Raw genomic sequence first — 25638 nt, 5'->3', positions numbered from 1 at the left:
CAACCAACCTATATATGAATAGTTTTTTGGGGGGGGTGGTTGCAACTCACCAAATCTATTCAATTAGGAGTCTACTACAAAACAGGACATTATTTCAAAGAGACTGTGCAGAAAATGCCCAAACAAAAATGTAGTGATGGTTCTGTTCCAGGTTTGTTCAGTAACCTCCCTCACTCTCTACTAGTCACCTGTTATGGATTACAGTTTCTTCTCACCAGTGGTATATGCTTTATTAAATTTGCTGACGATATTTACCGTACCGACGCAGTTGTGTCATTTAAGTCATTTAAGACAGCTACACTTCACACTTTAGGTTGTTTTATTAAGTGTTACTCTCCTCCTGGCTCGTGCTTTTTGCATGAGACTGCAGACCAAATCTATTCAATTAGGAGTCTACTACAAAACAGGACATTATTTCAAAGTGACTGTGCAGAAAATGCCCAAACAAAAATGTAGTGATGGTTCAGTTCCAGGTTTGTTCAGTAACCTCCCTCACTCGCCACCTGTTATGGATTACAGTTTCTTCTCACCAGTGGTGGTCTATGCTTTATTGAATTTGCTGACGATGTTTACCGAAGTGACGCAGTTGTGTCATTTAAGTCATTTAAGACAGCTACACTTCACACTTTAGGTTGTTTTATTAAGTGTTACTCTCCTCCTGGCTCGTGCTTTTTACATGAGACTGCAGAAAAACTACGTTAGAAAAAAAAACATTGCAAAATGCCGCTGTGTAGCGAATATACAGTACCACAAAAAAAAAATCCACCATGCTCTGAACCTGCAAAAGGTGAATGGTGATATAGCAAGACCGGTGTGTGTGTGTGTGTGTGTGTGTGTGTGTGTGTGTGTGTGTGTGTGTGTGTGTTTTAAGAATACTCAGAATTCAATATGTAACTGTGGCTAGAAAGCAAAGTACTCGCCACCTGTTATGGATTACAGTTTCTTCTCACCAGTGGTGGTCTATGCTTTATTGAATTTGCTGACGATGTTTACCGAAGTGTCACCCAAAATCATGGGTGCGGTCAGTAAAAAGGTTGCTCGATCAATGCCGTCAGCCTCAAAATATCAGCTATCCTTTTGCTTCCCTCTTTCTGCTTCTGCCTTGATAAACTGGTTCATATTGTTGTGGGTCTATGTGTGTGTGTGTGTGTGTGTGTGTGCGTGTTTTGAGAATTCAATATGTAACTGTAGCTAGAAAACAAAGCAGGGAAAGTCTCTGTCACCCAAAATCATGGGTGCGGTCAGTAAAAAGGTCGCTCGATCAATGCCGTCAGCCTCAAAATACCAACTATCCTTTTGCTTGCCTCTTTCTGCTTCTGCCTTGATAAACTGGTTCATATTGTTGTGGTTCTATGAAAAATGCCAGCGCTCCACCTGTTGGCCTTTGTTCTTCAGGCAGTCGGTCCAGTGGCGATGAGCGTCGCCCAGGGAGTGAGCACCCAGACACACGCCGCCTAGACGGGAAGCGGAACGGACGCCCGTGCGGTTAGCCTTGGCACAAATGGGCAAAATATGGCACATGGGGACGCCTACTGTACACATGGCCCACTGAGCATTTCCATGAAGGGAACTCCTGTTGTAAAATGCGACATGAACTTACGAGTGTCCCAACTTATGAGGTTAGGGAGCAGTCACCTGCGTGATTTTTTTTTCATTTTTTTTCTTTGTGGTACAAGAAAGGTTATTTTACTTTCTGCCAGGGAGTGAGCACCCAGACACACGCCGCCTAGACGGGAAGCGGAACGGACGCCCGTGCGGTTAGTCTTGGCACAAGTGGGCAAAATATGGCACATGGGACGCCTACTGTACACATGGCCCCCTGACCGTTTACATGAAGGAGACTCCTGCAGTAAAATGCAACCTTAACTTACGAGTGTCCCACTTTATGAGGTTAGGGAGCAGTCACCTGCGTGATTTTTTTTCATTTTTTTGCTTTGTGGTACAAGAAAGGTTATTTTACTTTATGAAAACTAACAAAATACGTAACAAAAAACAAAATATTTTCTCTTAAAAAATAAAATGCTTTTTAAGAAAACAAAAACTAACTCAAACTACATTTTTCCATTCACAAAACTAACTATAACCACTCGATGATGTTGCCCCTACTTCACCATTTCAGGCGTTTGTTTTTTTGTTTTTTACCTCATCTAGAATTGAGCTGGCTTTTCTGTCTTTTCTAAAGTGAGGTTAGGGAGCAGTCACCTGCGTGATTTTTTTTCATTTTTTTGCTTTGTGGTACAAGAAAGGTTATTTTACTTTATGAAAACTAACAAAATACGTAACAAAAAACAAAATATTTTCTCTTAAAAAATAAAATGCTTTTTAAGAAAACAAAAACTAACTGAAACTACATTTTCCATTTACAAAACTAACTATAACCACTCGATGTTTCCCCTACTTCACCATTTCAGGTTTTTTTTTGTTTGTTTGTTTTTTACCTCATCTTGAATTGAGCTGGCCTTTCTGTGTATTCTAAAACTGAAATGTAGTCCTTATATGCCAAAGTTTTCCCAGCACTATTTTGAGCTAGCATGTAGCCTCTTAGCATGCTAACCCAGCATCGGCGTCATGAAAATCCCACCTATGAAGTCATTGGAGCGTCCCAAGTCGTAGTCCCACACCGTCACCTCCAGGGTCTTGTTGGCCAGCTCTGACAATGACATCTCGTAAAAGAACTCCTGCGCAGCACACGCGCGCACTTTAGAAAACACTCAACAGCGAATACTGGCTCATTCGCAAACGAAAAACACAAAGATAATCAATCTGCTTTCGCAGTGGACTACAAAAATCGGAGAATATTTACTGCTAAAAGGCAGAACGCAGAGGAGTTGGATAACTTCAAGTTAAACAAGGTCCCCAAACAATTCCTCTAGTTACAATTTTCGATGAGTTTGATACTGTAATCGATTAGTTGTTGATCAATGTTTGCGCTATGAACTTGTCGGACCGCTGTACCTCGTTAAATTCGGGGTTGAGTGTCCTCTTCATCACGGCAGTTTTGTGTTTGGATTTCTTGTGGATGTCAGGCTTCAGGTATCTGTCGCAAGAACCACAAACATCTCAACATGCTCATTAAGGGATGTCTTGTCTTAGCAAATTATTATCTAGGCGCATCATCGTTAGCCACTCTGCTAATTGTGTTTAATAAAAGGGCCTATCTCACTGGCGGAGATGTCGTGGTGACTCAGGAGACCAAAATATTGCATGCGTTCTCACCAGGACGCCATCTCACTGAGAACTACTCTGTTTCTTTGGTCTCCAGCAAGTCTCTGAGAGGTCGCTGAGACATTTCCCCGTCACAGTCAGAATTAGTCTCCATGACATCCCTGAGACATCGCCGAGATCTGCTGGACAATTGAGTTTGTTCGTCTCCAAAGGGACACTGAAAAAAATGGAATGTTTGAATTTACCGCCACTCTCTTGCGACTCCAAAAGTCTCCAAGAGACGTCGCCGAGATGTCTCCTAATGTGCAACTCGAGTCGCCATCAGGTCGCCAGCTCATCTCCAGGCCAGTGAGCTAGACCCTGAACCTGACGTAAGCTCGGGTGTTCAAGTCACATTTTGACGTAGGGGTCGGAGAAGCCGTTGACGTCCATGGCTGCCAGGTGAGCACAGCGCTTCACGCCCACGCAGAGACCCTCGCCGCCGCCGCTGTCATCCGGCTCGTCATCGGGCGGAGGCAAGAATTGTAGCGAAAGGAGAAGGCGACCTCGTTCCTCCAAACTGTGCAGCTGCTCGTTCTCCCACTGCGGACAGGACGTCCGTCAAGTCAGTGGACCGACTGCCAAAGGGCCGCCGTTTACAGAGCGACACGACTGAACTGGACAATTGGGCTGATTTAGAACACCTTTGATTTTTACTCTCTGCTACAGTACCACCTTCACTTAAGAGTGTGCCAACGATTACACCAACAAAGTGCAAATAGAAAGTGCTGATGACACAAAACCAGGAAACCCAAAATGAACAAAAAAAAACCCCGCTTGCAAACGTCAAGGTAATTTTGATACCCAAAAATACACAGCGCAAAATGGCAAAACTTGTATTCCACAAAATCCTAAAATAATAAGAAATCCACAAATACTAAACATGAAAACTATCGACATGAAAGCAAATATAAACATGAACGAGGCATCTAGAAAATTTCTCTTGAGCAACCAGCAACAAAGGTCAATAATCTGACAGTGGCTAGGCAGCTTGGCAGTTCAATACATGGCAAGGCTTGATCGGTAACAAGCCTTGTTGTTTGTTGTCGTTCCTTTGAAGTGCAATAGATAAGGCCAGGGTGAGGCGCTGCATCCCAACATTGTAATTCCCAAGAGTGACTTCCGAAGGTCTGCAGCTCTGTCTCAAGAGATGTCCACGTGTAGACATCCACGATATGTAGATGTCTACGCTCTGTCTCCATGCATGCGGCCCTTTTGCATTCCGTGTTGACACAGAGACATCCCAGTGGAACCCTCAAAGTCTCTCTGAGGTACTGATATGCCCTTGCATGTGGACAAGGAGTGCCACAGGTACCTATGGCAGTGAAGGACTCAAACCGCCTATAGGTCCACACCAAGCCACCTTCGGCCACGTAAAAGCCACTCAAGATCGACCAGTTCAAAACAGAAAAAAAATTGTACACCTTGAAGACTGACCACTTGAAGTTTGGCTTTTACCTCTCGCAAGTAGCAGGAGATCCCTCGCAGAGCTTCACCCATGGTGCTCGGAGACGGCAGCTGAACACACACACACACACACACACACACACACACATACACATACACATACACATACAGTGAGAAATTCTGTGTGAGTGAGTAAATGTGCGTGTGTGTGTGTGTGTGTGTGTGTGTGTGTGTGTGTGTGTGTGTGTGTGTGTGTGTATTAATCATTCTGTGAGTATGTGAGTGTGACTGAATGTACCGGCGGAGGATGTTCCAGGCACGTGTGGAAATGGTTGTTGTGGTCCGCTTTGACTCTTTTGAGAGAAACCCGTGACTCGCCAATCAACTCGTTGTGAGTCAGCTTGTCTTCGTCGCACACTGTCAGCCTGCGAGGGCCCCAGTGAGAGGAGAAGAGGGTGGGGGGTGGGGCGTCACCAGTGATTTAATTAACAAAATAAATGGCAAGGTTTGACATTGTGGAAAGTCATGCTTAAAACCCTGGAGAACCCAAGAACCCTTTTCTTCTTTGGAAAATGATGAATTATACATTAAATGACTGCTATATGTTCACTGAACACCAAAATATATGTTTTTTCAAATATTCAATGCTTTAATCCTAATTTAGGATTAGGGCCAAATTTGGGTTCTCCAGGGTTAAGTCTTCTGTGTGCAGTACATCAATCAGTTCAAATTGTAGTTTGTGACATGGAATGTTTGTGACAGTGGTGGTGCGCGTTACGTATGTGGACACACGTGGAGACGCGCACCCACCTGAGCATCTTCCTCTTCATGTCTTGCGGCGTGATTCCCTCGTAGGTCAGCGTCTCGTTCCACACGGGGTTCAGAGAGTTGCGGATGGTCTTTGTTTTCAGTTTATTGGCCTGATGGACACATTTTGTCAACATCCGTAGCATATTAGCGTCATCAACTGCACACGCCACAGTCATTTTAGTTTTGGTTTGGATCTTGGTACAGGGCGTGTCTCCAACATTTGGAAGCAGTATTTTTGTAGGCGCTGCTTGGTCTCAAAAAGTTTGCCAAACAGTGTTGTAGGAAGTTGTGGCAGGTTCCCATCTGACCTTGCATGCGCCGGGCAGCAGATGAACTTTGACGTACGGGTCCGCCAAGCCGTTGAAGTCCATCGGCTTCAGGCCCTGTGGAGAAAAGTGTCCTGTCAATGGCTGCTTCTCCAAAAATGGTGTCCTCTTATCTTACCTCCCTAGAAATGACCTTTGATATCTGATATATTGGCCTTATAATATGATATAATTCTGAAAAAATACGACTATTTTTGTAAGTTTAGCACTTTTCATCTTGACAAAAAGTGTTTTTTCTTTTATTTTTCTTGAGAAAAAAATGACTTAATCCTCATTCCATGAAAATATATATTTTTTAAATATATATATATATATGAATATGAATTCATTATTATGACTATATTCCTTCTGTCACATGATTTAAGTGCAGGGACTTTCTGTTTGCGTCTTACCTTGGCTCTGATCACAGTGCAGTGCAGCTGACTGGTCGCCTGCTCGTACATCAGCTCAAACTGCAGAGTTCCCAATGCTGCTACACACACACACACACACACACACACAAAGAAACACAACCGGCACTTGCAACACTCCACAACACATTAGTGTCTACGTGAGAACATTGACATCATGTGCTAGCATAAATGTGCTAGCGTTTATGCTGCTAGCGACTATCATCTATCTAGCACAAAGCTTTTGCCAAAGTAACTTGTTCTATGGCACATTTAAAATCTGTGTAGCCCCACTAAGCCTCTCCAGCATTTTATTTGATTCTCTAAAATATATTTAGAGGGAATTTTCTCAGCCCCATGTTTTAAGCCTCTCTTTAGCCTCGCCACTAAAAATAAAATCCTGCTCATCTGGTTTTACCTTTAGGTACCTCCACACAGCCGACATGGCTCCTACCTGCAAAGTGTTTGTCAGGCTGGTGAAGTGTTACTGGTTTCGTAATGTCTGAGCATCGTTAATAAGTCGGATAATTAAGATTAGCATGTTAGCGTGGCCTTCAACAGTTTCTCACATGGCCCCTTTGGAAAATGAATTCCCCACCTTTGTACTTGTGTTCACATGCTCCTATTTTTCAATTTGCAACATTGATCATCGTGAAAAGTGAGTGTGCTTAAGACACAGCTGTGTCCTAATTCGTATACTGCGTCCTCCCAAGGAACCTTGGCAGTCCTTCATCTCGCCTCCGTGGAGCGCGGAAACCATGGCCAATTTGGACAGGGCGAGCGACTCTAACTTTTCTGTTGCAAGATGCCGGCAATGTGCTTGGCTTGTAGAAGGGACATTGAAAGGCAGAAGAAGCACTGCGTAGACGAAAAGCGGAGCAATGTAAGCAACCCAAAAAAGTATGCGTCGAAGTGACCTTTGTTCAGGGCCCGTCCCCATGGAAACAAAGGCCAGATTTGAAGGCTGGATTCGAAGACAGCGTGAATTTGGACACCGGCGTGCGATCGAAGCGCACCGTGACGTAAACTGGCCTTTCAATTCGGCCTTTGGTGGACGCAGCTTACGAATTTGAACCCAGGCGCAGAATGACAAGAAGCCTCACTGCAGTCGTCGCTGTCCGAGCCAGTGGCGTCCACTGAGGCTTCGGCGTCACCGCCACCATGGCCGTACCCCGTCCCGGATGGGCCGAGGCCTGGCGGGGGTGTAGGGGAGGTGGACGAACGGTGGGGGAAGTAGTCAGAGATTTGGCGGATGGGTCGGATGGGGCCCGGGCACACATCAATAGCCATGTGCTCTTGGATGGAGATGCTCAGCTTCTTCCTGGTCCGCCTCGCACTCATCCGGCCTGAAAACGCATGCCACGCCCGTCTGTCAATGACCACCGCCTCTCCACCAAAACAAACCGCCTCCCCGCTGATTGATTGATTCAATTCTTGATTTAAAATGAGACATTGATGTGAAACAAAGAACAAAACAGACATGAAGAAAATTTCAGATTAAGTTTGGCCGATCTATTAATCAGCAAGGGCAAGCTGTCCATGAGCGCCAACTGCCGTTTGATTAAATCAGTGCCCGTTGATTGAGTCAAATGGTCGTCAATCGACACGGACCGACTTTCAATGGAAACGGGTGGCCTGTCGATTGAAGCGGACCACCTGTCAATCAGCGCAGTCGCCCTGCTGATCACCTGAGACTCGCCATTGGCTGTCATTTTGGTGCTTGCTTCACACTCAGTTTGCTCATCGGCGGGAGTGGGACTTTGTCATCGGCACGGTTGCTGGCATCACATGTGAAGAACGCCCATGAAAGGATTGATGCGCTTGCTCGTATCTCAGCGACCAGTCACAGCATCCACAGATGTCTCCTTCCCTGCCCGTTTTCACACTTGCTTTCATTGTTGCAAGCAAATCCTGACTGACAGTTCTGTGTGTGTGTGTGTGTGTGTGTGTGTCCCCGCGCGCGACGTATTGAACGTTTTGCAGCTCTGCATGCGCTTCAAGTGACCTCCACAGGGGGGCGCTGCAGAGCGAGCGGAGGTGCATTGCAGCTAGCTGCTTAATGAGCTCCAAATGAACCTCTTTCAATAACTCATAAACGCACGCAACAATATCAAGCAAGTGGACGAGACCACGCCAAGACAGGTTTTGCCCCGGCTGCGGAAAACATTTGAAAGGTCTTGTTGTCGCACGTTTGTCCCGGTTCCTTCCCGCATGAGTTCTGTTGTCGCTGAGTGCATCACAACACATCATAGCAGTCCACAAATCACACGCAACCCTGACGTACGACAACGTTTCCACTTGTTGCTGCCCTCAACTCTGTTGCACTTGAGTGATGAGTGATTTTGTGTGTGTGTGTGTGTGTGTGTGTGTGTGTGTGTGTGTGTGTGTGTGTGTGTGTGTGTGTGTGTGTGTGTGTGTGTGTGTGTGTGTGTGTGTGTGTGTGTGTGTGTGTGTGTGTGTGTGTGTGTGTGTGTGTGTGTGTGTGTGTGTGTGTGTGTGTGTGTGTGTGTGTGTGTGTGTGTGTGTGTGTGTGTGTGTGTGTGTGTGTGTGTGTGTGTGTGTGTGTGTGTGTGTGTGTGTGTGTGTGTGTGTGTGTGTGTGTGTGTGTGTGTGTGTGTGTGTGTGTGTGTGTGTGTGTGTGTGTGTGTGTGTGTGTGTGTGTGTGTGTGTGTGTGTGTGTGTGTGTGTGTGTGTGTGTGTGTGTGTGTGTGTGTGTGTGTGTGTGTGCATACATATGTGTGTGTTTGTGTGCTCTCGAGTTAGTGTGTCTCACCTAGTTGAGATGATCCAGATGAAACTGAAGCAAGTGCCGTCCAGCAGATGCGGGTGTCAACTAACTACCAGGTGGAGATTGAGGGGGGCGGCATCCAGCAAAGGGGGAAATAGTGAGGGGAGGGGGGCAAGCAAGCAAGCGATGGGAGTTGTTCACCTTCTTTTTTTTCTTTACGCTTTGTGCTCCTCCGTCTGTTTCCTTACCATCCTGTGAGCAGACTTGAAGCTCTTCTTTTTATCATGCCCCCCCCCAACACACTCGCCCCCACTAGAACAACACTCCCCATTCGCAGATGCTTCGGGTGGGTGGAGGAGAGGGGGGGGAGCCTTTGGAGTGGGTGTCGGAGTAAACGTAGCTCTGTACTCATCCTCCTCCTTCCTTTCTATATAATTTGTGCTTAATGATAGTTAATGATACATGTATGCAACCAACACACACACACACACACACACACACACACACACACACACACACAAGGGCGGGGGGGATTCAGCTTCTTCCCACAAGCCATCACTGCACTGAGCTCACCATAACACCAACACTTCTTTTTCTTAATATTGCTGCTACTGTACAGTATACTGTATATATCACATCATGATTCTTATTATTATTGTTCCACTTGGGCTCGCTGGTATTTGCATTCACACGTATAGTCGGGCTCAATATTAGATTTTCTATTGTTTTTTTATTCTTTACGAAACAATATGATTTTGTTGCAAAAAAAACAAAACAAAAAAAAAAAACAAGAAAGGCTTTCTACTACACACACTCACAAACACAAACAGATATACACGCACTCAGTCTCTCCCTTACACACACACGCACACACACACACACACACACACACACACACACACAGTCTGACTCATACGTACTGTACATGCAGACTTACATGCACTCTCTCCCTCACACACACACACACACACACACACACACACACACACACACACACACACACACACACATCCCGCAGTTACACGCTCAGATACAAACAACAGGGAAAGTGGAGATGATGTGAACACCATCAGGCCACCATACATCCTCATCCAGCTGCTGCAGAAGGACTGCATGTTTGCGCAGTGCGTGTCTGTCTTTGTTGATTTGGGATCGGTTCCCACTCACTGACGGTGTGGATGCGGATGTGAAGGGTTGTTTGTCTCTGTATGTGCCCTGCGACTGACTGGCGACCAGTTTAGGGTGTACTGTAGTCTCTCTTCCATGCGAAGTCAGCTGGGATAGGTTACAGCACACCCTTCGCCCCCACCTCGCTGACCCTGTCCAGGATGAGCGGTGTTGAAAATGGATGGATGGATGTAAAATCAATACAGTTTTTGGAAAACGTTATTTTGTTATGTCAAAACTGAACTGTTGAATAAGTGGAGATAAACGCAAGGATGACTGAGGTATTTTCCAAACTGAAATTGGTTACGTTGATCAAAATGTCCCCCTTGACCCATGGAAAATGTGGACTTGTTGCACAAGTGTATCGAAAATAGCACTAATAATCTTTTTTTTTTTCAAGGCGACCTTGTTGACCAATATTTCGAAATACAAAAAAAACCTGTGGCGAATCGTCCCAAATTGTCATGTGACTTTTAATCCAGCAGAGGGCAATGTTGCTCACATCATATTTATTGTTTTGTTCAACAAAGCATATGTCAAACTTTATTGCGAAATCCGCCATGTAACACCCAAATGTTCCCGCTGCCGCCACGCGCACCACCGCTGCGGGTGGTCGGTTCACAGGCAGCCGACTTGGTCATCAGGACGGACGTCGGCGCCGGGACGGACGACGTGGTCGCTCCCGTGCCATCGTCACTGCAGGTCGTGTCCGCTTGAGCCGTCAGATGAGTCCTGGGGGGGGGCAAAAACACGCTCAACATCGACCCACTATTAAATTCCTTGACTCGATTTAGTCATACATCAGAAGCCCTTTCCCCAACGAAATGAATTCAAATGGTGCCAGTAATCTGTACTTCTGAAATAAGACAATTGAATTTACCATGCGGAAAATTCTGGATCCCCCCCCCACCCCCCCAAAAAAAAATAATTAATATTTAAAAAAAGAAACACACCATATTGTCTAAATATATAATAAGCGTGAATGTGGAGACTTAAATAAGTTCTGTAAAGACAAATGTCACAATAACTATTGTGTGGGTTTATGGGCCTTTCGGGGGCGTGGCCTATTGAGAGAAGGAATTTGGCCTGTGGCGAGCACATGGCGGTGGGGGGGGGGGTGGGGGGAAAGCGGGTAAGGGGGGGAAAGGAAGAAAAAAAATTGGTTTAACCTTGGACTTTCATTCTTTGGTCTTCTTGTCGCTGTTTTGAAGTTTCTCGGCGATCTTTCGCTCGTGTCCCGCCGGGACGTGCCTGTTGGTGTTTTCGCTGGCCTCCTTCTTTGTGCGACCTTTGCGAGATGCCCCCTCTGGTGATGTCATCATCGCCAGCGCAACACCGAGAAAAAAAAAAAAACAACAGCAACAAGGTTCAGCTGTCCGTTTTCTATATTGCTATTCTCCTCCTGGAGCCCATCCCAGCTGCCTTTGAGTAAGAGGCGGGCTGGCTACCAGCCAATTGCAGGGCACATATAGACAAACATGATGATGATGATGAAGAAGATGATGTGTCTGACCTGTGTATTTGTCACTTAGGTTGTAGTAATCGTACTGGTCGTAGTACTGGTCCTCGAAGTTGCTGGGCTTCAAGTTCTTGACGTCCACGTGACTCATGTCGCCGCTTTCCTCGTCGTCTCGCAGGGCAAAACAAACAAAAGAAATCAACTGCCTCGCTCTGGTTCGATGGATCGCTGTGCTCTTGTGCTGCCTGGTTGCTTGCGTGTTTGTGTGAGGTGGCGCTTTTATGGGATAGCTCAGTTCCCTCCCCGGGGCCCGCCCCATTCCACTGTTTTGCTGAAAACTTTCAGGCTCCTCCTGCTATTGCATCATTTGAAAGCTCAGGACTCACTTTTCAAATGTTCCAAAACACAGGCATAACCAAGCAGCGTATCTGCCCAAATTTCAGCCAGCCAAAGTTTTCATCGTCACGTCCTTGTGTCGTGTTGGTATACCTACTGTTTTACTCCAGGCATTAATAAATCCACACACTACAGGTACTTTATAAACTCCTGCTCCAAAAAGTTTTTTTTTAAAGTTACAGTCGAGTAGTGCAAGTCCAATGAATAGCTTGAAATGGGAAAAACGAAAATTGAGTTGAGAGCCAAGTCAACAAACTTCTACAATGAAATTGGTCTTGGAAGCATTTTTACGACTGACTGCTTGAGCTTTGTGACTTTCCAGCCGAGCAAAAACGCTTTAATTGTGCATCCTCCGCATTGTTTGATACATGAACTCTTTCATGCACCCTGTAACCTGATAACATGATCAGCCATCCACTGTCATAACTGCTGTCCCTGAAAGGGTTAGATCAAAACTTTATTTCATTATTTTGCTTCGGCTCCTGTTGAATGCATGTGATCAACATACGTGACCTAGTTCTGTTTTTTTTTATCTCTCCGTCGCTCCACGATAACTCACAAACTTCCAACACGAACTTTAATCTGCTGAAAAACCAGGACAAGGTCACAGACAGCCTACACAAAAAGTTTACGCAACATCACGCCACACGCTTCTTTATCACACAACATGCACGTTCTCAGGAGATTTCGACACAAGTTTGGTTAAAAATAAATCGGCTGCGCTTTTCAACTTTACTGCATTCTGAATGTGTGTGTGTTTGGGTACACTCAATAATGTTTGCGAGCCACTAATGCAGTGGCTTAGAAGCAGGTCACGCAAGATAAGAAAGTCTGTTTTCGCTTTGCTGCCAACTTTGGCATTGAACTTGATGAATGACACGCATGCAGCACGCGCTCACGTGGGCATACACATATCATCAACAAATCGGCTCGCAAAGCGGTTAGCATTCCTATTTGAACTTGTTCCGAATTTTGCTCTCATTCAAACATCCTGCGGTTGAATAGCTGGCCTGTGACCTGGAGTCTGTCCCAGATGACTCACTCCGGATTGGGCGCCAGCCACCGCTCGGGCACAAATACACAAATGACTGAATGGTTCCGAGCAAATGTCAGGGCAACCGTAGGCAGGCGGTGACTTTGTCCCTACATAATGTCATGGGAATTCAAGACAAACAATGGGCTGGTCACCAGTCGGGGAATTATAGATACCAGCCACTGGCAGAGCACAGACTGACAAACCACGGATTGGTCGCTAGTTAATGTCAGGCACAACCTGCAAACTGTGAGGCGGACGTGCTAAGCACTCCTGCACTTGCTGTGCTTGTGTGTGTGCGCGAATATGCCCAATACTGTATTCGATGTGCTCCTCGGCGCCTGCTTGGCATCCAGCAGGTGGCAGGGCGTCCCACACGCCTCTGTTTCGACAGCAGGAAAATGAGACAAAGAAGAAGAGCTACCCGGAAATAGAAGAAGACGAAGCTAACGTGCTAGCCTAGCAAGCGGACAACTTTTGGAAGGTTCAATTGTGTTCGTATGTCGCTTCGAATATTTTTGTGCCAATCATTGCAAGTGTTGACTGCTGATGTGAATGAATGTCATACATGCACACTTCCGGTTATGTTTTGTTTTTAGGTCGTGGCCAACACTCGACTTACGCCAAGCCTAACATACGCGGTGGTAGCTCATTGAAGTGGATAGCTGAAGATAACGCTTATTATTAATGTTTTCATTAATATTGGATAGCAACTGTAATTTTGGCACTCACTAGTCAGTTCCCGTTTTAGACACAACGATTTTCAAAAACCATAGGACACATTATCCCTCTTCAAATTTTTATTACGGCTTTTTTTCACCAACAAAAGTGACAAACGTGAATTTTTTTTTACCGGATCATTCACAATTGTAGATTTTTTTTCTTCTGTACATCCATCCATCCATCCATTTTCCGATACGCTGATCCTCACAAGGGTCGCGGGGTGCTGGAGCCTATCCCAGTCATCTTCGGGCAGTAGGCGGGGGACACTCTGAACCGGTTGCCAGCCAATCGCAGGGCACGCAGAGACGAACAACGATCCACACTCACACTCCGGGCCGCCTTCTGTACGTTCAATCAATATAAATAATTTGTCGTAATTGTAACAATGAATGCTTTTTTTAATGAGGTTGTGTGATCAGTCCGCATAATGATTCCAATGCTATGAGGGAGTCTTTTACATGCTTGCTTATCTGTTTATTATTTTATAACGTGGCTAAGTATGTGTGAATATAATAGGGAATACATTTGTTTCTATGTGCCCTGCGATTGACTGGCAATCAGTCCAGGATGTGCCCTGTCTCTCGTCAGCTGGGATAGACGCCAGCTGACTTGTGACAATGAGGACAAACGCTTTAGAAAAGGAGTTAATGGATGGATCAATATTATAACAGTGAGATTTATTTAAGGGTGGAACGAATCATTATTTTGATAATGCCGAAAATGCACAAGCCTAACATGATGATAATTCAGTTGCTGTTCTGTGAGAAAGTTATTGAAATATTAGCCATTGTTTTCCAGTGTAAAAGTAGTGTCTGTAACGCCTTTTTTGTTGGCACAGAATTCATCTGGAGGACTACAGAAATAGAAGATTGACTGTTGAGAGGCTGACGTTTTGAGGATTTGGACAATTTTAAATTCAACAAGGTCTTGAAACAAATGGATGATCGAAATAGTTGCCAATTAATTTGATATATTAATTGTCAAGTCATTGTTGCACCGCGAACCTTTTTGTGACAATATGAGTGATGTTGTTTGTTGACATCAATCAACATTAGGAGATGTCAGCAGATACCAAGATCGCTGAACTGCTCACTGAACTTCACCAGCTCATCAAACACACGCAGGTCAGCTTGCGTGATGTCATCATTCCTGTGTGTGTCTCAGGTGGTCACATGACCCAATATGTGCGTACCTGTTTCAGGAGGAGCGGTCACGCAGCGAACACAACCTGCTCAACATCCACAAAACCCATGAGAGGATGCAGACGGAAAACAAAAGTCAGTGGGCGTGTTTCCGGGTAATTGACACGCCACATTCTGTATGAGATTGACATGAGTGCGCGTTTGTCCTGCAGCGTCGCCGTACTACCGCAACAAGCTGAGAGGACTTTACACCACCGCCAAAGCCGACGCAGAGGCTGAGTGTGGGTCAGTTCAGCATGCGGACTGCATTGCAGTTCAAGATCAGGATTTTCTTCCTGGTTTTTTTTTTTCCCTAAATGCAATATTCTATCAAAAATATTTTCTGTTGCTATTGATCACCAGTCTATCCTGATGCATGTTAATATTGAATTATTGTCTAGCCCTACACCCTAGCGCAACATGTCATGTAAGGTGTTGCCATGGTAACCGTAAACGTTTGTCCGGCATTTAGAATCCTGCGTCGCGCTTTGGACAAAATTGCGGAGATCAAGTCGTTACTGGAGGAGCGAAGGATCGGTGCGTATGCGCCTGGGTCCCATCTTGTCTGTCTTGCCACCGGTGTCCCCTCACGACGCATTTTGTCCGTTGCAGCCGCTAAGATGGCCGGCGTTTATAGCGACAGCGACCCCCCTAGGAAGACCATGCGGCGCGGCGTTCTCATGACGCTCCTCCAGCAGTCGGCCATGACGCTGCCGCTCTGGATTGGCAAGCCTGGCGAAAGGTACCGCAACACCCTCTTTTTACTTGACTTGTTGAATAGCAATGCTGTTTTCCCAAACGTGAGCAATCATAATCATGGTTACAAACTTGACCAAAATAACGGTGAGTCTCATTTTGGCCATAATCATGCAGCCCTATACCTGACCACTGCCACATGCTTGAAAGGGGAACTCCAGTCACCATCTCAGAACTTTGCATTATATTTGAAATCTTTCTTATCTGCCGCTGTTTATTTTAATCTTAGAGAGCATTTATTCTGGGGGAATAAAAAAAAAAACATTGTCTGTGCGTCTTTGCAGCCCACCCCCTCTGTGCGGGGCCACACCCGCCAGCGGCGACTACGTGGCCAAGCAGGGAGACAAGGTGGCGGCCAGGGTCAAAGCGGTGGACGGAGACGAGCAGTGGATCCTGGCTGAGGTCGTCAGCTACAGCCACGCCGCCAACAAGTAAGCGCCTCGCCTTTTATTTGGACCTCCTTTACTCTTCTATCAATCCAGTCCAAATAACAGCGTGGCATAGGTCAAGTCTGTGCTGTCCACCATCTAGTGTTGAACACTATTATTACAACTGAAAACTGATAAACTGCAGTAAGGTTTTCTTGTTGTCATAGATTAATCAAGGGCTGAGAGAATGGGCTGCCAGTTGCCTATAAAATGCATTGAAAATCCCTTTGTGGTGATTTGGCAGCCTGTCATGCATTCACAAACATTCACTCCTTCCTGACCCCTTCTTTTGTTCTTGAACGTTCCCGTCCTTTAATAATGGTATATAAGACAAAAAGACCAAATGGCAATATAGGAAGTGCGCTAAACACTTGTGAACCCTTCCAGGTACGAGGTGGACGACATCGACGAAGAAGGCAAAGAGTGAGTATGTCACATGCAAGAAGTTCGTCAGGCATGCCGCCAGGTGCCGATGTCACTTCCTGTATGTGCTCGGGCTTCAGGCGACACACTCTGAGCAGACGTCGCATCATCCCGCTGCCGCAGTGGAAGGCCAACCCCGAGACGGACCCCGAGGCGCTCTTCAGCAAAGACCAGCTGGTGCTCGCCCTCTACCCACAGACCACCTGCTTCTACCGCGCCCTCATACACGCTCCGCCGCACAGGGTCAGTCCTGCACGCTTCATGACCCGTACGGGTCAACTGTTGGAGCTTTCACTACATTTTGCTGAAGGGTCAAATTCCCAACAGGAGTTTGATCCCTGCGCATTTTCTTGTTTGCCTTTCTTGACGCCTCCGATCACACTGTCCCAAGCTCAGTGGCCGCTTCCTATTTGAAGGCTCGTTCTTGATGATCGAAACTAAGGCCGAGAAAGTGCAAAACAGCAAATGATTTTGTGGTTCGCTTTGTCATGGCTTCGTGTTTGATGTTGTCCCAGCCCCAGGACGACTACTCGGTGCTGTTTGAGGACACGTCGTACGCAGACGGCTACTCGCCGCCTCTCAACGTGGCTCAGCGCTACGTGGTCGCCTGCAAGGAGAACAAAAAGAAGTAAAAGCCAAGTGGACACAAGACACCGCCGCACGTCACCTGGGCCTCAAGCCGCATTGTGGCCAGTCGAGGAACTGCATCTTGCCAAAAAGAAGCTTTTTGTTTAAGATAACCATACCCGTCAACCTCGGCTAATAGCTGCCCTTATAAATGATTACAATTCCCCTTACAAAGCAACAAAAACCCGTACAACGGCTTACCGCACATGCGCACATCATGCTTTATCAATCCGATCGTACGCAGCGATGAAAAAAAATATACGATTGAGGATTACTTTTGCTGGTTTGCCGTGACAATAGTAGTGATCGACGACGGCATTGTCGTTGGCTACCAGCAGGTGAGACGATCTGGATTTGAGCCAAAATGGTCTTTGTGAGATCGGTTCACAACTGTTTTTTTTTTTTCGTATAAAAGTTGGAATACGCCGTACATGATTTAAAATGATAAAAAAACGTATAAAATACGGGGAAAACGTACAAGTTGACAGGTATGGATAACCTTTATTCGTCCCACACTGGGGAAATTTGCAGTTTACAGCAGCAAGATTGTGGGGGGGGGGGGCATAAAGTGTTTGATTGCACAAAATAAATGTTTCAGACGAAAACAAACTCAAACAGGGACATGCAGCTGCTGGAGAGGCAGCCACTGGGGGCGTTTTGGTCGTGTTTAAAATACTATGGAATATTAACGATGTGTGCATGAAATATTAAGACTGTAAATAGTGAAAACTGTTTGAATTTTTTTTAACATTAAAGGGTACAGAATAAACCATGTATTTGTTAATGATAATTTTTTTTGTTTTAAAACAATTTAAACCGGAACGTTTGAATGGGGCTTCTTTTCAGGCCATGAAAGCAGCTCGGTGGCACCGTGTCCCCAGGTGAGGGAATTTTGTTTTTGTTTTTATGTCCTACAGTCCGTGAATGCAGCAGTGACGCGCTGCACCACTAGACAGAAGATGGCGGACGCGGTGAGTTTGTCTCATCAGTTTGTTCAGCGATTAAAAAAAAAGAGAAATAAAACACTAGAAAGTGTTAATGAAAGCGTCATGTGTTTAATGAGAGATGACCTGTTGGTGAAAAGTTTCTAGGTATAAGTGGTGCTCAAATCAAAGTAGCTTGTATCTAGCCCATGCTAACGCGCCCTCAGCTTCACTTTGGGGCATTAAAGGAAAGAACGCTCAAACAAATTATTTGCAGTATTTGGCATTGAAGTGTCACACGTCACTAGGGTCAGTCTTGCAACCCATGGTCTGTCACAAAAGTTAAGAAGTCACTCTCTGGAAGTTTTCGAATAGTTGGGAGTCCAAATGTGTGATATTTCCCCACGATGATGTCACAGCATGATAGCGCTTATCAGCGGGCGACCACTAAGGAAATGGCATTTTGCGACGTGACCCGCGGGGTCTCTTTGTCTGCCAGCTTCACGATGGTGACGCGAGGGCGGACAAGCCGGCGCCCAAACGCCGTCGCATCCTGGACTCAGCGACCATCATCCCCGTGCCCGTCTACTCCAACAAGGCAAGTTCAAGAGCGCCACCCCCCAAAATCAGCACTTTTCACGAGGCTCCTAAAACGCCAAGTTTGTTCCATCAGTTTGTATTTTATCTTTCAACACTTAATATTGCTCAACCCTTTGTGATAATTACACTCACACGATTGAACAATATTAGAAATATGTATGAAATTGACCAACACATGTTCTGGCCAGACGCCAGCCATAAGATGTGTGGGTCTTGTTTGACAGCGGTCCACGTTTTTTTTTTTCTGTCAGAACTTGCAAAACAAATATTGACCTTTGTTTCAATTTTTCCCGTGTTACTGATAAATATACCCTACCAGGCACTAGAATGTTTTCAATTCACATTTTATCGTGCAAATTTTGACACAATGTAGACATAAACAAGCTCTCCAGCCTGATTAGGAACAATGTTATTGTTGATGCTGGCGGCACAATCATGCCGCTGACTGGTTGGCTTCCAGGTGAACAGCAGCCTTCGACTGAATGCGGAGCGTCCGGTCTTGACGCAAAAGGAAGGAACAGGTCAGTAAGGGCTGGCTTGTGCCACCGCCGACGTGTTTCAGATTCACTTGAGCTCTTTCCTCGCCTGCCGCCACAGATGAAGGCGAAGTGGATAATCTGTGGTCGCAGATGACGCATCGGGAAGAGCAAGCGTTCAGAATCACCATCAGTGACTCTGATGACGAACAGGAAGTGTACGTGTCGCACCAGGAAGTAGCACGTGCCCACACACAAAATTCATCGTGTGTGTGTTTGTGTATGTCAGAAAGGAGAGTCCTCCGCTGTCTCCGCCCCCTCCCCCAGCAGAGATTTCCTTCCAGAAACAGTCCCGACAGTCCAAGATGAAGATCAAGTGAGTTTCTTTCTCGCATACATAAGTCTGCAAGAAAATCTCGCATTTGTCCACGAGACACACACACACACACACACACACACACACACACACACCTGTGCTATATTTTGTGATTGAGAACACATCACAAATATGGGTCACCTAACAATTTTAGTGTGGTTCTCATTGATGCACCTGAGGTTGTTGCTTGGTGTTGCTCCAACTGAAACTTGACTTCCTGTGCTCCATGTCTAACTTTTAAGATTAAGATATCCTTTATTTATTGGGAACATATGCAAATTATAAGTAACATATCAGAAAAACACTCCCTTCTTCATTTACATGTCACGCCTCTCAGCCCAACCCACCGATACGCCCCTCAGTGGGCACCTGGAGGCCAAAACATCTCTTGGTACAAACAATGGATACCTTGTTAATTCACTGGGTAGATTTCGCGTGAATTGAGACACTGTAACAAACTCAAGGACATCTTATTGTGCTGCCTACCCGAAGTTGAACCTTCCTGTCTGTACTATCAGTTAACAAGGCCTAAGCTCCATTCAGCTCAACCATACAACAAAATGAAACTTTAAACATGATAACTTTGAGTTCGTCTATACTGTATCAGCTACTTTGATGCGCAACGTCAACAAACTCATCTTGTGTGTGCACATGTGCATGTCAGTGAAGTGGAGAGGAGGCTTCGTGCTGTCAGCGCCGCCCTCTCCCCCACGGGTGTGTCCAACAGGGGGCGCCGGCGTGCCATCCCGGAGCAGGATGATGATGACGATGTCATTGTGATGGAGCCCGGGCTACAGTCATGTGACTTGCAGGTGCTAAAGGTTCGATGTCGCACCAACATCTACAAGCTGAACGTCACAGCGGTATGTGCATAGTACATTTGAAGTCGTGTAACCAAGCAAGGATGCAGTCCAGAAATTTCCCACTTGTTCCTCAACATCTAATTGAGTGCCAAATTAATCAACAACTGTTTTGATAATTGATGAATCTCTTTATAACCTGGTTCGGTTTCACATTTTCCAAATCCTTGGAATTTTTATTTGTCAACAGTAAATATTCTTCAATTTCCATCGTGGTCCATGAAAGCAGGCTGATTTATTTTCTTCTTTTTTTCAAAACAAGATATTTACAAACATTGGCTTTTATTTTGAAAACCACAATAATCCACTTTTTTCTGAAATTGTGACAGACATTACAGACCAAACCGAGAACTGAATCATCAATGAATGTGTGCATTTTCTGCACTGAAATCATGTTCTTCAATGAAGGGATGGGGGAAAAAAAAGTGTTAATCTGATTCCTCTATGAATGGAAAAAACAACGGACAGATGAATGGTCGATTGAAATACTGGTTAACTGCAGTCCTCGAAATGTTCCCCTGGTGCCCCGCAGAGTACGTCGGTGAGCCAGATGGTGAGCCAGATGGCAGAGATCTTGGGCGTGCCCGCCTTCCGCCTGCGGCTCCTGAGGGAGGAGGCGGAGCTTGCTGCTGAGGCCAGCGTGGGCGAGTTGGGCCTGGACATCGCTGACATCTTGGGTGAGTCACAGGACAAGTCCAAACCCCAAGTTTTGCTTCATATCTTCTCTCTCTCTGAAAGTTGTTTCCATTTCTATTTCATTTTCACACAAAACAATGATGACGATAATGAACAATTTCCTCATCTCAGCCATCCCTCTGACAGTGATATGATGTCGTCTGTTGTGTGTGTCTAGAGTGTGTCGTCATGGCGACGGAGGAGGGTGCCGTCATCACGCTGCGACTGCAGGGCAAAGACCGAGGATCCACGCGGGACTTCTCGGTGCACAAAGTACGTAGCCGCCGCTTCCTGCCAAGCGCAGCTGCGCTCGCCGGGGCTAACAGCCGATGGGTGTCGCAGGGGGCGGAGCTCGGCGCCATATTCTCGCAGTACGTGTCTGCGCTGCCCGCCGCCGCCAAGCGGAAAGTCAAGTTTCACTTTGATGGCTGCAAGGTAACAGACGGACAGACGCCGGCGCAGCTGCACATGGAGGACGGAGACATCATCGAGGTGTGGACGTGACGCCAAAAGAAAAGGACTGCCAGTTTCATTTGCTGCAGAAAACAAATCACTCTTCGTTTGTACTTTGGAAGACATTAAAGACTTTTTTGGGGGTGGTTTAACCGCTTTCTTGGCATGGTGCATCAGGGGCGGATTGCTGTCATCAATGCAGTGCTTTACTCAGTGATACTCTAAAAGTGGTGCGCTGAAGAATTACGGCCTGAGTGCACTTGATTTTTATGTAACTTGAATTTGGCTGCGGTCAGGCATTTGGACTCGTATCTATTCAAAATCAGCACCTTTCACCAAAGCCTCAAAACGGCACACTTTTTGAGTCATAAATGTTGAAGAGAGGGCAACATTTTCAACTCTTTAGATTGGGCAGTTGTATGTCAAAGTAACATAGGCACACGTGGGAACTGACCAATTGTATCAATTTGTCGAAAAAAAATGATTGCTGTGATTGGCTGGCAACAAGTTCAGGGTATACTCCGCCTGCTACCTGAAGTCAGCTGCGATAGGCTCTTGCATGATCACGACCCTCGTGAGGATTAAGTGGTTTCACATCATGGATGGTTTGAAATCTAAGATTGACCAAATGTGGACATGGGAGGTTCTGGCCCAACCAACACCAGTGATCTGCATTTCATGTTTGATGCATTGTTTTGGTACAATTTTCTTAATAAAATTTCATGTGCACTACATTTTAATTGAGCCATTATTTAAGTACAGTTTTAAATTAAGAGCAGTGCCTATTTGTTTGAACCTTTATATCTCCAAGAAAGCAAATTGGAAGAATTGTGTTCAAACTGTGCAGAATGTTGATCAAACTACTGACATAGGTTAAGAAACACCATCCCGCTGCTTCATAATGGTGGGGTGGAGTGAAGAAGCTCATAGCTACATTAAAAAAAAAAAAAAAAAAAAAAAACACTAAGATAAATTAACATTTATTTGAATGTTAATTTGAACTCAAAAGTCATTTTGCAAAGATCACATTTCCCCTTGAAGAACTTTGGTGCGGTCTCAACTCAATCAACAATACTTTTGTTGTAATTACAACACACTCATATGGGGGTGACGAAGGCAAAAGAAAAAAAAAAGCACAGAGCCAAGTTTGAATGTCTTTCGCATTCGTGGAGAGTCTAACGGTCCTTAAGTGCCTGCGAAAAATGTCTCCGGCTACTCCTCTTTCCTCTCATATTCCAGAAAACATACATGCTAGGTTGATTAACACTTGAAATTGTCCATAAGTGTCAATGGTCATGTGTCTGAATGTCAGTTTATTTGAAACATGGAGATAACGTTATCACCTGATTGAATGCGGACACGTGATGAGTCGTCACGTGAGCTTGTGACCGGAAGTTGGTTCCAAAGTGTCATGGCGGCAGCAAACAAATGTCATTTGTGAGGTTTTTCGCTCACCACAAACTTTTCTCGCCGGCTGACAACAGCAGCAACAACAACAAGAAAGCAAGACAAAAAGACCAAAAAAACGGACATGTTTGTTCAACAGCTTCGGTGAGATGAAGCCGGAACTTGATGAAATCGTCTGAGTCATCGCATTTGGAGGTAAACAAACATGTTTTTTTCTTTCCAATGTTAACTTGTGATTCACAGGGACGCAGTATCATCAACACTTTTGGACTTCCTCTTACATTCTGACCATTAAGCCCACGCGCTCGTCTATTTCTTTTTATTTTACTACATATAGTTTGTTTTTGTTTGGGGGTGGTTCGTCGGATTTGTGTCGTGTCTCATTGTGACGTCACACGTATTGTGATTTTATTTATTGCTATTTCCGCATTTCCAAGCACTACGCTTTTGTGAATTCAAAAACTTGACTAACGTTCAACAGTTGTTCAACAGTTGGTGGGGGCAAAAGGAAAAACATTCAAAAATTGTATCGATAAATGTGATTTACTGACGTGTGTGTGATCAGTTCTTACATAACTGAGATGTTAGTTGTAATTTGAAAGTTCGCGTATGTTGTCAGGTGGGTGATGAGCGAATGATTGACGTCCAAGCTCCCCAGTCACGTGCTTCCTGTCCAAGAAGGAAAGCGTGCAATCAAACTGCAAGCCTTCTCTAAGCCACCCCTAACACTGATGCACCTCGTGACTTCACTTCAGGACACCACGCCCTCAGGCCACTTGATTAGGTATACCTGCTGCCAGCACATGCATTGTATGCAAATCCATTTGTTGGTCCATGCATTCATGTACTAGTCAACTCGAGTAAAACCCGTTCAGCACACCCGAAGAACGACATGCAAGTCATGTTTTTTTTTTTTTTTTTTAAACCACTACGTGTGTGATTTTAGGCCTACCTGTATGACTGTTAAGATTAATTATCAATTTTTTAAAAATAAGTCATTCTACTAGTTTGCCCGAGTTGTACTAGCGGAGAGGACAAAGAGCATACTAGTACATGACCTAAAGTGGGACATCCTTGATATCAACTAAAAGCTTTAGCTAGTTGCATGACTTCAGTGTTGTTGCCCCAGCGGCCGCCATGTCTGCGGACACGCCCGCGGCAGATGCGACGCCGTTTATGTCGGACGACAGTGAGGCGGCGTTGACGGAGGAGGAGGAGGAGTGTCGGGATGCGGTCCAGGGGGAGGAGCTTAGCAGCGGCGTATCGCCCTTGCGGGCCGTGCTCACCGTCCTCATCCTGTGCTTTGTCAACCTACTCAACTACATGGACAGGTTCACCATCGCAGGTACCAGTGCACACACGCATGCACACTTACGCGCGTGCGTGCACCAGGCGCACCCTGATGATGTCATACACCCGGCAGGTGTGCTTCCCGACATCGAGCGTTATTTTGGGATCGATGACAGCAAATCTGGCCTGCTCCAGACGGGTGAGAACACGCCATGCACGTCGATGTCAAACATGGCTGCCGCCTTCAGGCACAGACGTGTATATGAATGAATTAATAATGCCGCTTACTGAACAGGATCCTGGCCAAAAAGTGTGTTTTCAGCAAAAAAAAAAAAGAAAAAAAAAGTTGTCAGTGAACAGTAGCAATGCAAGATGGCTGCCCTCTGGCTTCAGCCACGGGCGGCCAATTGATAGTCCGTCATGATGAAGTCCATGCCTACAGCACTCAACTGTATGTCAACAGCACTGCCATGTTGGATGTGGCAGGGTGGGGCCACATCACGTTTAGCAGAAAGCGGGTGACTCATGTTGCCGATGCGCTTTGCCACATCCAATACGGCCACAATGTTGATGTATGAACCGTACACACAAGGCAGCGTTTGTCCACGGTCAGCCTGTGACCTCACTTGGGCCATGTCTGGCCTCCAGTCTTCATCTGCAGTTACATGTTCCTGGCACCGCTCTTCGGTTACCTGGGCGACCGCCACAACCGCAAGATAATCATGAGCGTCGGCATCGCTTTCTGGTCCCTCGTCACACTCGCCAGCTCCTACACGCCCAAGGAGGTCAGCGGCAACCTTCCCTCATCATGGTGTTTGCCCTCTTGATCTTTGGCAACTTCATGTGTCTGCGAGTTGCTCTCTCTGGTGACGGCGAGTCCATTTGTTTTGTTTTCCTCTCAGCACTTCTGGGCCCTGCTGCTGACGCGGGGCCTGGTGGGTGTGGGCGAGGCCAGCTACTCCACCATCGCACCCACCATCATCGCCGACCTCTACGTCAAGGACCGCCGCACCAACATGCTGTCCATCTTCTACTTTGCCATCCCCGTCGGCAGGTAGGCGCGGCGCCAGCACCCCCCGCGTTAGTGAGCGTCCTCATAGCCGCCATCGGTGTCGTCGTCTTCTTGTCTCCGCAGCGGTCTGGGCTACATTGTGGGCTCCCAAGTCAGCAACGTGACCAAGGACTGGCACTGGGCTCTGAGGGTGCGGCCGTGTGCGTTGTTGTCATCGTCGTCCTCGTCGTCATCGTCTGAGCATGCTGGCTCTATCGCAGGTGACGCCGGCGTTGGGTCTGGTGGCCGTGCTGCTCCTGATCCTGGTGGTGAAGGAGCCAAAACGTGGCGCTATAGAAGCTCGGCCCGAACGTCAGCTTCATCAAAGCGGCTGGATCGATGACTTGCGAGCGCTGAGCAGAAAGTAAGACACGCTGGCCACCTGGAGATCCCGCGCTCGACAACTCCTAACCGAACACACGTGCACTCCCCCCCCCCCCCCCCCCCCTCTCTTTTTGTTTTTTTGTGGG

At 46.1% G+C, this 25638-nt stretch overlaps 4 protein-coding genes across 10 annotated transcripts in view; 2 read left to right on the top strand and 2 right to left on the bottom strand.

Moving 5' to 3' along the window:
* Positions 1 to 1172: 1172 nt before the first annotated feature.
* doc2a (double C2-like domains, alpha) lies at positions 1173 to 9109 on the bottom strand. The gene is made up of 11 exons (XM_019866413.1): positions 8910 to 9109; positions 7240 to 7482; positions 6140 to 6219; positions 5730 to 5804; positions 5422 to 5531; positions 4910 to 5036; positions 4663 to 4722; positions 3560 to 3747; positions 2956 to 3037; positions 2582 to 2678; positions 1173 to 1454 (listed from the first exon to the last, which is right to left on the bottom strand). Exons 2-11 carry the CDS (start codon positions 7475 to 7477, stop codon positions 1351 to 1353), a joined length of 1161 nt encoding a protein of 386 aa, XP_019721972.1. The 5' UTR covers positions 7478 to 7482; positions 8910 to 9109; the 3' UTR covers positions 1173 to 1350.
* A 1374-nt stretch (positions 9110 to 10483) lies between these two features.
* Positions 10484 to 11761, bottom strand: nupr1b (nuclear protein 1b). Its single transcript, XM_019866406.1, has 3 exons — positions 11545 to 11761; positions 11201 to 11337; positions 10484 to 10763 (listed from the first exon to the last, which is right to left on the bottom strand). The coding sequence occupies exons 1-2, from the start codon at positions 11639 to 11641 to the stop codon at positions 11210 to 11212; spliced, it is 225 nt and encodes a 74-aa protein (XP_019721965.1). The 5' UTR covers positions 11642 to 11761; the 3' UTR covers positions 10484 to 10763; positions 11201 to 11209.
* Positions 11762 to 13238: 1477 nt separating this feature from the next.
* Positions 13239 to 17076, top strand: sgf29 (SAGA complex associated factor 29). 5 transcript variants are annotated; one of them, XM_019866379.1, is made up of 10 exons: positions 13239 to 13403; positions 14698 to 14766; positions 14844 to 14919; positions 14997 to 15069; positions 15296 to 15360; positions 15436 to 15565; positions 15864 to 16010; positions 16395 to 16430; positions 16511 to 16673; positions 16946 to 17076. In XM_019866379.1, exons 2-10 carry the CDS (start codon positions 14701 to 14703, stop codon positions 17060 to 17062), a joined length of 873 nt encoding a protein of 290 aa, XP_019721938.1. In that variant the 5' UTR covers positions 13239 to 13403; positions 14698 to 14700; the 3' UTR covers positions 17063 to 17076. The 5 variants fall into 5 exon arrangements, with proteins under 5 accessions (XP_019721938.1, XP_019721937.1, XP_019721936.1 ...); XM_019866378.1 differs by having other exon boundaries at positions 13239 to 13417; XM_019866377.1 differs by having other exon boundaries at positions 13240 to 13403; positions 14481 to 14766.
* Positions 17077 to 17598: 522 nt separating this feature from the next.
* The window catches only part of LOC109513734 (protein spinster homolog 1), a 10683-nt gene continuing 2643 nt past the window's right edge, over positions 17599 to 25638 (top strand). Inside the window, exons 1-13 of one of the 3 annotated variants that reach the window (XM_019866360.1) lie at positions 17599 to 18028; positions 18480 to 18578; positions 19041 to 19101; positions 19178 to 19274; positions 19346 to 19432; positions 20097 to 20295; positions 20825 to 20969; positions 23957 to 24172; positions 24251 to 24316; positions 24766 to 24902; positions 25020 to 25171; positions 25253 to 25319; positions 25390 to 25532. In XM_019866360.1, coding sequence (XP_019721919.1) covers positions 18017 to 18028; positions 18480 to 18578; positions 19041 to 19101; positions 19178 to 19274; positions 19346 to 19432; positions 20097 to 20295; positions 20825 to 20969; positions 23957 to 24172; positions 24251 to 24316; positions 24766 to 24902; positions 25020 to 25171; positions 25253 to 25319; positions 25390 to 25532 — 1481 coding nt within the window. In that variant the 5' untranslated portion in view covers positions 17599 to 18016. Of the gene's footprint in view, positions 18029 to 18479; positions 18579 to 19040; positions 19102 to 19177; positions 19275 to 19345; positions 19433 to 20096; positions 20296 to 20824; positions 20970 to 22774; positions 23023 to 23446; positions 23612 to 23956; positions 24173 to 24250; positions 24317 to 24765; positions 24903 to 25019; positions 25172 to 25252; positions 25320 to 25389; positions 25533 to 25638 lie in introns of those variants that run through there. The other 2 variants (XM_019866358.1, XM_019866359.1) reach the window with 2 other exon arrangements.

This window comes from Hippocampus comes, unplaced genomic scaffold (assembly GCF_001891065.2).
Source record: "Hippocampus comes isolate QL1 unplaced genomic scaffold, H_comes_QL1_v1.1 scaffold99, whole genome shotgun sequence".
NCBI lineage: Eukaryota > Metazoa > Chordata > Actinopteri > Syngnathiformes > Syngnathidae > Hippocampus > Hippocampus comes.
The sequence above is the reverse complement of the archived record's forward strand: the minus strand, read 5'-3'. Positions and strand labels throughout refer to the sequence as shown.

Bases quoted from the DNA above. Each gene is read 5' to 3' on its own strand.
- doc2a (XM_019866413.1), bottom strand. From the start codon at position 7,477: ATGAGTGCGAGGCGGACCAGGAAGAAGCTGAGCATCTCCATCCAAGAG. The intron at 5,037-5,421 runs GTGGGTGCGCGT...GGGCCCTCGCAG, and splicing joins ATGAAGAGGAAGATGCTCAG to GCTGACAGTGTGCGACGAAG. The intron at 3,038-3,559 runs GTGACTTGAACA...TTCTTGCGACAG, and splicing joins TCCGACCCCTACGTCAAAAT to ATACCTGAAGCCTGACATCC.
- sgf29 (XM_019866379.1), top strand. From the start codon at position 14,701: ATGTCAGCAGATACCAAGATCGCTGAACTGCTCACTGAACTTCACCAG. The intron at 14,920-14,996 runs GTCAGTGGGCGT...TTTGTCCTGCAG, and splicing joins GATGCAGACGGAAAACAAAA to CGTCGCCGTACTACCGCAAC. The intron at 16,431-16,510 runs GTGAGTATGTCA...CTCGGGCTTCAG, and splicing joins ATCGACGAAGAAGGCAAAGA to GCGACACACTCTGAGCAGAC.
- nupr1b (XM_019866406.1), bottom strand. From the start codon at position 11,641: ATGAGTCACGTGGACGTCAAGAACTTGAAGCCCAGCAACTTCGAGGAC. The intron at 11,338-11,544 runs GTCAGACACATC...TGACATCACCAG, and splicing joins CCTAAGTGACAAATACACAG to AGGGGGCATCTCGCAAAGGT.